Genomic DNA, 8817 nt, shown 5'->3' with positions numbered 1-8817 from the left:
AAATTAAATTTACACTTCATTTAGTTTATGTTTTCATGGGATAAAGTACAAGAGAGATATATTTTATTATGGCTATACAATGAATTTATCGCATATGGTCTAAATTTAAATACTACAGCACCGAACAAGAGATGGCTCTGAAGTCAGAACTAGTAGACGGCCATAGTTAGTTACACCAATTGAATTATTTTTTCTGATAAGAGTTGCACCAATTGATTTAGGTGAGTAGTAGTGCATCATTCTTTATATAACCATTAAAAACTGTCAATGAATTGTAAATTTGTCAAGGCAAGGCAGAGAAACACAAAATAAATGGGTGCCACTGCCACTTGATTGTTTTTTTAAACCCAGCTTCAGCTTGGCTCTGTCAAAGTTGATTCCCATGACTTGAGCAAAAAAGAAAAAAGAAAATTATTCTTGTGCCGTCCTGCCAAAGCTGAAAAGCATGAAGCAAGTAATTGAAATAAACTCATTATTAGACTGTTCTGGAATTCACAAAATACAGAAATGACTTATTTTATTTATGAGCTTCCAGGTCAGACCGAAGCATATATTATAGCTGTTTGCCTAAATTTATTTTTCAGAAATAAGTATTTATTTATGAAGAAAAGTAAATAGAAGACCACTTTTTTTTGTAACGAGTCTTTTTTTTCTTCTTCTAAATAACGAACATAAAATATCTTCTTAACATTTATATCAAAAAATTTATAATAATATGTAATGTTTAAAAAAGAAAATTAAGACCTTAAATTTTCAGAAAAAACTCCCACAAACACGGCCATTACAACTTCAGCTGTAAGTATACAACATACCGCTCTAAAATCGGTAATTAATTATGATTAATTTTTTATTTCGTAACTAGTTGAAATGATTGAAATTTCGATTATTCAGTTAATTATTCGATTAATCTCTGATCAATTCAATCAATCTCTAATTAAAACATATTTTCAATTTTAACATGTTTCTTATTTTTGATGATTAAGTCCAATTTTCATTTTTTTACTGTACTGATTTGAATGGGATAATTTCAATGAAAAGGATATATAGATTATGTAGACTGCTGACAACAAAAGGAGAGATAGACCCCGCTCTATTTTCTCTGAATTTCAGGACAACTGAACATAGGTATAGAGCATGCTCCTTTTTTTTTTTTTTTTTTGAAAATTAGCATGCTCCGGTTTTTGTTTACTTTCTTTTGTATTCCATTTCGAAGTAGGGAAAATAATTTAGAATTTAGATTGTTTCCTAAAATAGTTTTGACTAATATAATTAGTTAAAATAATATAAAATGAATATGTGAGTTTATTGAATATGTGACTTGATCTATAGAGTGAGCTACAATGACCGGAATATATTTTAAACATGATTAGTTTATTAAAGTTTTAGTTTGTCTTGTATTTGTCTAATTTTTTTTGTAGTGCTGCTCTGATCATGCACATGCATGCACCTGTGTTAATAAAATAAACATTTCACATTTTGTGCAGAATTGACCTTTATAAAATAAAATTCAGCAGAATTAGCTTCTCTTTGCACACAAACAGCAATCTTAATACATTTTGTGTAGAAATTTAAAGTTAGAGGCAAGAAATGAAAAACAGTGATTAAAATGATTTCTGGGATGCACAATCCAAGTTACTTCCAGTGTCAACATTAAACAGCTTGGCATATCTCTGAAAAAAACCAATTCTGTCATTCACTCTTGAGTCACTCCCAATGCCACATTCTAGCCCTCCATTGATTATGTTTGTCACCAACCCGAATCCCGCGGTCCGGTTAGCTGCTATATCAGCAGCAGTCGGCTTGTAGCGTCCGATCATGACATCGTGGCACGATGGCTTAGGCTTCTGCTCGGTCATCCAGAACCAGAGGGCGGTTTTGAACGCGATTACTGAGTTGTTGGCAACGATTTCTGGAGTTCTGAGACCGTCGAATCCTAAGGCCTTTCCAGCAGGACCGTAGTTGTAGTTCCTGCATTTTATAGGCCAACCATATTCACATTATTTATTGGATTCACAAAATTAAATTGTAATTTCATCATATGATACTCTACTTTTACCAAACAACTTGTCTTTCTCTTTATGGTCATTTAAGATCAAACGGCGAGGAAAATAACATATTTTTGTCAAGTGACCAATTCTCCCAAAATCTCATGCTGTTGAGAGGAGGAATTATCATGATCATTTTATATTCTAAAATTTCCTCTCGCTCAAAAACCCATTTATGGGTCGAGACGAGAGTGGAAAAATCTTTGGAACATGAACTTGTATTCATTTCCTTAATGAATTGTGAGAATATTGGAGGTCAGACATGAGAGTGAACTCTCATACCATGTCAAGCGACCAAACCTTAAAATCAAAATTTCTATTTTGTTTTAAGTTTTTTCGTGAAGTAAGCTCACTAGATGTCTGCATGCGTGACTCATATGAACAAACTACAGGCAGAAGGTAATTTAACATGAAAATAACTAAAATAATTTGAGTTTCGAAAGAATTCAAGTACCATGAAAGCTGAATAGGTCCTCTGCCCTGGTAAGTTTTGTTAGGATAACAAGGCCATTGCTGATTACTCGAGTCACAATAATCACTACCAGGACTAACCTCCTCCTTGAAGCACAAGCCCCAGGCATACGGTCCATCTGGTGCAGTCGCCCACCCCCCGGTCGTCTCATGAGAGATTTGAGCCAGAAACGCAGCTATTTCCCGCTTTCTGGTAGCCAGGCTACCGCAGCTTCCAAACCTGGGAAACCGTTCAGTTGCCTCAATGAAAGCGGAATACGGGTAGAAGTCCTTAGCAGGGCATGCAGAATCATCCTTATGTAAGAAAATCGAGTTGTACAAGTCTTGGCTGATTAAAGAGGAGATTTTGATACCATTTCTAGCTTCTGATGAAGAGAACAATGTGCTAGAAAAGACTAGTATTGTGAGAAGCAATAGAGGAATTGAGAGAGGTGGTGCCATTTCTAAGTAGCTAGGGGATGGTTCATTGTTGTGAAGTGAACGGGTTTTTATAGCGATTCTAGGCTCAGTGGCTTGCGTATAATAAGTCACAAGTCAGCTTTCGATTTTTATTTTTAAGAGTTGTAAGAAATGGAGTCTGCTTTTGGTTTTCAACCACCCAATTCCCTTTGAACCAGTCAATCTTGTGAGAATCTTCTTAACTGATCATGTGATTATAATATCAATGGAGGCACTTGGGTGATTTTTTCAACGCCTAGAGGGGAGAATTTTTCTGTTTTGACATTTTCGAAAATAAATTCGATTTTTGCAATGTCAAATGCAGATTGTGTCTTGAACTTTCTAACCTTCTGGAGAAGAAGTTCATTGTTAGGTGCTTCTTTTAGTGACCGGTTTTCGGAAATTTAAATACTCAAGCACCTTCCGTCTAAACTTTTAAGAAAAAGAGTATCATCATAATTTGTCGATATGTAAATTTAAGAAGTATATTGATCTAACAATTATGTCATGAAAGAGGTTAATTTAGACCATCACATTAGAATGAACTATAGATTTTGGTTTCTGATCTGGCCTCTGGGAGCATCAACTGAGCTAATAAAACTTGTAAATTCAGACTACCAAGTTATAATGAACTATAGATTCTGGTTTCTGATCTGGCCTCTGGGAACATTAACACTAACTAACAGAAGGCCAAGAGCAACTATAATGATCTTAGAAACCAAATTGCGACGACCAGAGTATTAAGTGTTAACTCAGAGTTGCCTGAAAAGCCATAACTTGTTTCCAAGTTTATATACAGCAGTCAACTATCAGTAATCACAACCCTTTTTATTGTTTAGTATGACTGTAAGAGAAATAATTTGTAAGCAGGCATTCGTTTTTTTTGTGCGCAACCTTCAGCACCACGAAGAATATAACAGGGCCATCCTAGATATTGGCCGAGACCAATAAATAGGCTGCGCTGGTGCTGTTGCGCACACCCCAAGTATTTTTTTTCCTTGCGCATTGCGTGAACACTTGTGCACAAAAAATTATAATAAACGCGTTCCACATGGCCCTCACCCCATTTAATAAATTATGCCCGCACACCCCAAGTATATTTTTTTCCCTCGCGCTTTGCGCGAACAATTGTTAACAAAATATTATAATAAGGGCGCGCCACATGGCCCTCATATCATAAAATAAATTATCTCTCCCTCCCGAATCCAAAATAAAGCAAAGCAGACAAAATATTTTCAAATGCAATATATTTTTCACCACTTCACTATCAGTAATCGCACAGATTATTCACTGCACACAAAGTTACAAGAGCATACCTTTACCTCAACCTTTAATCAGTAGAAATTCTTCTATGATTCAGCAGAAGTTGATTCAGAAGCGATAAGAATCAACAAAGAGAAAACATTAAGGTTTCACCCTCGACACCTGTCTAATTATCCCTCTACCAAGATTTCCATCTGGGGATTCGGTTTGGGATAGAGACACTACGCAAGTTATTTGATAGAAGGTAGCAATTTGACTCGGGATATATCTTGCGCTTGAGAGGCCTACAAGTGTCTGGAGAAACAAAATCTGAAAATCCTCCAACATATGAACATCTCCATGGAGAGCCTGAGGTCACACGGAGATTAATATCAGATAGGCAGATATTTAGAAAATCGTCTCCTTTTATTCCTTCTAAATGGCCTGCCACAGTAACATTATCTCCTGTTACATTATGAATGGTCACCTCCAATATTTTGGGAAGAGCTTGCGGATCATAAGTCTCATCCGGGTGTTCCCCATACTGACCATTAAACTCTATAGCAACTTGGACATTTTTCAGGGTTACACCAGATATGTAAACAGCTCTAACATATCCACCTCGCCCAAGAGAGGTCTTCACTGCAATGCCTCTTTTTGAATTGAATATCTGTATATCTTTTGCAAAGATTTCTGATACACCTCCAGACATCTCGCTTCCAATTGCAATACCAGCACTTACATTTGTCTCTCCAATAAGGCGGTGGATAGTTATATTCGTACTAGGACGAGCAAAGTCTATGCCATATCGATCCCACCCACTTTTGATGGCAATTAGGTCGTCGCCAGTTCTTATGTAGCAATCCTCAATGCAAACATTATCAGACGAATCTGGCAATAACAAACCTATTGCTCAGAATTGTTTGTCCAGTGAAAGATAATGTCTCTATCAAATGTGAAAATTATAAATGTGGCAGTATAACAGTATATTATTAAAATGCTATAAAGCTTTGCGTTCTGTATTTATGGAAAGAGCAAAATATCAGGATCAGTACTAATCTAACCAAATAAATGATATAGTTTTAGTTAAGGAAACAAACCTGGATTAATCCCATCTGTGTTTGGTGAGTCGAGGGGAGCAATTATAGTGACATTCTGAACTACAACTTGACTGTTCATTCAGAAAAGGAAAACAAAAGAGTCTTAATAGCTGGAAAACTCATATTTTTTTACTTTTTTTTTGGCATTTTTAAAGGTAAAAAATTAATGGTTAACGAATGAGAAGAGATGAGAACCTGCAGTAAACAGGATGGATGTTCCAAAAGGGTGAATTAAGGAAGGTCAGATTTGAGATGACCACATCTTTTGAGTCAATCAATTCAACCATATGTGGTCTAGTATAATTTAGCATTCCACTGTGGAACCAGTTCCACCATATAATTCCCTGGCCATCAATAGTTCCATTATCACCTGCAAGCACACTCCGTTATCAACAGATAAAAGGAGACTTGAAGAAAAGCACAATATGGAAAATGACAATATACCTGTTATAACAACATCCGTCAGGTTAGATCCATGAATGAGGCTCCGATGCCTTCCTCCAGGTAACTCTCTCCCCCGACCATAAGATGGTAAAGGGTCAATGACTGGCCAATTATCCGAAATCTGGAACAAATTAAATATACTTTGGTTGGTATTCTGCTAAGATATCAGAAAATATGATTTTTGACCTAAGCACTGCATATATGCTAGGAGATAATTAGAGATGTACAGATGCATGTATAGATAGCTCACTTACCATAGATCCGAGGATCACTGCATCCTTATCTAACCATAAAGTTATATGACTGACAAGGATAAAGCTTCCTGTCAACCATTTACCTGCAGGGATAAAAAGCTTTGCACCACCTTTGTCTGCAAAAGAGGTAAGATAGTACATGGCATTTATAAATGCTTTTGTATTCAGGGTGACGCCATCCCCAACTGCCCCAAATTCAGTAATAGTCACGCTATGGGGCCTGTCAGCTCCTGAGCTAGTCTTTTGGCAGATTGAGTGGCCACTGACCACCAATTCATTTTGGCTGAATGATGCAAGTGCTAGAAGCAAAATCACAATCTGTCATAAAATTTGGGACACACTTTTTAGCTGGTAATATATCCAACAGCAGAAAATAAATGCTTGATAGTGCCAAAGTAGGCCAGTATCACTGTGTGATTAGGCTAATGTAATGTTGACAACAATGCCGAATCTATCTCACCAGTGAAGATTCAATTTTCATCAATGCTGTTATGACAAGACATAACAGTCATCAACTGAATTATCCAATGCAATGTGAAAATTTAGCAATTAACACCCATACGATTTACATCTTAGCACACTAGAGAGCTAATGATAGAGAAACAAATGATCAAAATAGACACTGCCAAAATGGTAACTTAAGCATAAATCTGCATTACGAATTACCGTTAATGACATAACTTAGACATATAATATCTTCAAAGCAGCAACTCTAGTAAGAATAAAGCACAGATATATCACCATTTCATGACAGCAACGAAGAATGCTACTAAAACTATCCACTTTCACAATAACAACTCTCAGATTACAGTTGTACACTTGTACTCAACCATCAGGAATAAGTATTAAAAAGAAAATTTTGAAATCAGATCCCAAGTAAACAGTGTCAATAATTCTTGCCAATCAATGGTTTTACAAGGAAAATAAAATAAAACCGAGCTAATAAAACATTGCAACTGGAGTGTACATATATACATATAACCATACATAGATCTTTCAACTATTGTCAATTCTTGAACACATTGTCAAATAAGAGATACAGAAAAGATGTAAAACAACAAATCAAGCAAAGAATTTCGACAAAAACTCACAGCAGAAGTTCTTGCCATTGTGTATAATCCACTCCCTCCTGCTTAAGTCTTAACCCAAGGCCACCTAACAAGAATTGATCACAAAATCACTGCATCAGTGAACCAAAAAAACAAAAATAAAAAAATCAACTACAGTATATCCTCTGCTTTTCTGATGCACAGTGATGAAACCAAGGCACCAAAAAGAATAAAAACCCTTGTAAAAAAGCGAAGAATTGAAGCTGTCTTGATCAAGAAATCTTAAAAAAGTGAATAAAATTATAATTGATGATACAGACAGACAAAGGGCCAGCACCCACATAACAAAATCAAGAAAAGATTAAATCTTTACATAATAAAATGATTGAAAATGACTTTAAAATATATAAATGTCACCCAAATGTTTACCAGTAGGACCCCTCTGTCTCTCACAAATCTTCTTCTTCTTCTTGTTCTTCAACTAAAATGTATATGTGTGTGTATATAGTTGAAGTAGAGAACTAGATATGCATTGAAGAGGGTGTCAGTTTGTTCTTCAAGTGCATGTACAGGAGATAAATGTGATTGTGTTTGTCTTTTTATAAACTGACAAGAAAGAAACCTCAGGAGCAACCCTATTTTTAGAAATCTTTTAACTGCATGAAAAAAATTGTGGGCTGGGATTAAAATAACGTGAAGAAAGAGAGAAATCAAGTTCTTGGTGGTGAGGCAAGAATGGGCAGGGGACAAATGTTACATTTGTTGTATGTATAGCTGGGTACTTATGTTCTGTCAAACGTTATTCCTCTGCAAACAATCATCATGCCTTGTTGCACCTTTCTGCTGTGTGTTTTCCTTAACTATTCTCTCCACATAGAGTTTGTTGTGTGCCCATGTGCAGATGTTAAGCGCGGAATTTGATATGTTTGAGAGTTTTTGATGGATGTGGTTGGTGTATTGTAGGGGTCCATCATTATTAAGATATGAGTGCCAATCAAAATCTCTTAAAATTATAAAATTCCACGCTTAGCATGTGCCCATGAGCACACACTAAAAAAACCGTTTTTTAGGATATTAAATTCGAGAAATTGTCGCAAAATAGTGGAATGAGTATCTAAGATTTTCCTTTTCCCAAATTCGTTAGCATATTTTATTCTTATAAAACAAAAAATATTATGCGGGCATCTAAGATTCCCCAAAATCATTACCATATTTTATTATTGATAGTAACATTCATGATCACGGAAATCGAGAATCTTAACTAATTGATTGACCGACTTATCAATTCAGGATTTATCGGAATTTTTTTCCGATAAATTAGATATTTTTGGTCAAATTAGTCTAATTTTTTTTAAATAAATCAGAGATTTATTGAACACTGGTACAATATAATTATTATACAATTTTATTCAGCAATTTGTTTTGAAATAAGGGTCGAGTGCGTGACAAAAAAACATGGTTTAACTTGAAAATCAGGTGCCGAGAGCAATATAATAAAATATGAAAAATATATAAAATTTTTGTAAAATAATTATCCAGTATTTTATAAATAGGTAATGCAACGTACCCAAAATTTGTTATCAAAATTTTTCCCGAATGATGTGGCGGATAGATGACCAGTTTTACTTAGGTGATTGATGTGTATACAGGAGTTACATTATTGTTAGTGTGAGAGAGACCAATCATACATTACCAATTGAATTTGGGGGTTGGAGGGCATTCGGAAACACTTTTTGATTATTTGGCGTTTTTTTTAAAAATAAATGAGGGCAAC

At 35.3% G+C, this 8817-nt stretch overlaps 2 protein-coding genes across 3 annotated transcripts; both read right to left on the bottom strand.

The window, feature by feature from the left end:
- Positions 1-1506: 1506 nt before the first annotated feature.
- LOC108204380 (chitinase 10) lies at positions 1507-3321 on the bottom strand. Its single transcript, XM_017373783.2, has 2 exons — positions 2500-3321; positions 1507-1968 (listed from the first exon to the last, which is right to left on the bottom strand). Exons 1-2 carry the CDS (start codon positions 2955-2957, stop codon positions 1602-1604), a joined length of 825 nt encoding a protein of 274 aa, XP_017229272.1. The 5' UTR covers positions 2958-3321; the 3' UTR covers positions 1507-1601.
- Positions 3322-4186: 865 nt separating this feature from the next.
- On the bottom strand, positions 4187-7854 carry LOC108204372 (probable polygalacturonase). 2 transcript variants are annotated; one of them, XM_017373770.2, is made up of 7 exons: positions 7473-7854; positions 7086-7149; positions 5995-6312; positions 5741-5861; positions 5492-5666; positions 5297-5367; positions 4187-5087 (listed from the first exon to the last, which is right to left on the bottom strand). In XM_017373770.2, exons 2-7 carry the CDS (start codon positions 7101-7103, stop codon positions 4396-4398), a joined length of 1395 nt encoding a protein of 464 aa, XP_017229259.1. In that variant the 5' UTR covers positions 7104-7149; positions 7473-7854; the 3' UTR covers positions 4187-4395. The 2 variants fall into 2 exon arrangements, with proteins under 2 accessions (XP_017229259.1, XP_017229261.1); XM_017373772.2 differs by lacking the exon at positions 7473-7854 and having other exon boundaries at positions 7086-7382.
- Between the last annotated feature and the right edge of the window lie 963 nt (positions 7855-8817).

Source organism: Daucus carota, chromosome 1 (genome assembly GCF_001625215.2).
Source record: "Daucus carota subsp. sativus chromosome 1, DH1 v3.0, whole genome shotgun sequence".
Lineage (NCBI taxonomy): Eukaryota > Viridiplantae > Streptophyta > Magnoliopsida > Apiales > Apiaceae > Daucus > Daucus carota.
Note: the sequence above shows the minus strand (reverse complement) of the source record. Positions and strands in the feature narration are given on the sequence as shown.

Bases quoted from the DNA above. Each gene is read 5' to 3' on its own strand.
- LOC108204380 (XM_017373783.2), bottom strand. From the start codon at position 2,957: ATGGCACCACCTCTCTCAATTCCTCTATTGCTTCTCACAATACTAGTC. The intron at 1,969-2,499 runs GTACTTGAATTC...TATAAAATGCAG, and splicing joins GGACCTATTCAGCTTTCATG to GAACTACAACTACGGTCCTG.
- LOC108204372 (XM_017373770.2), bottom strand. The intron at 5,862-5,994 runs GTAAGTGAGCTA...AATTTGTTCCAG, and splicing joins CAGTGATCCTCGGATCTATG to ATTTCGGATAATTGGCCAGT. The intron at 5,088-5,296 runs GTTTGTTTCCTT...TGTTATTGCCAG, and splicing joins CACAGATGGGATTAATCCAG to ATTCGTCTGATAATGTTTGC.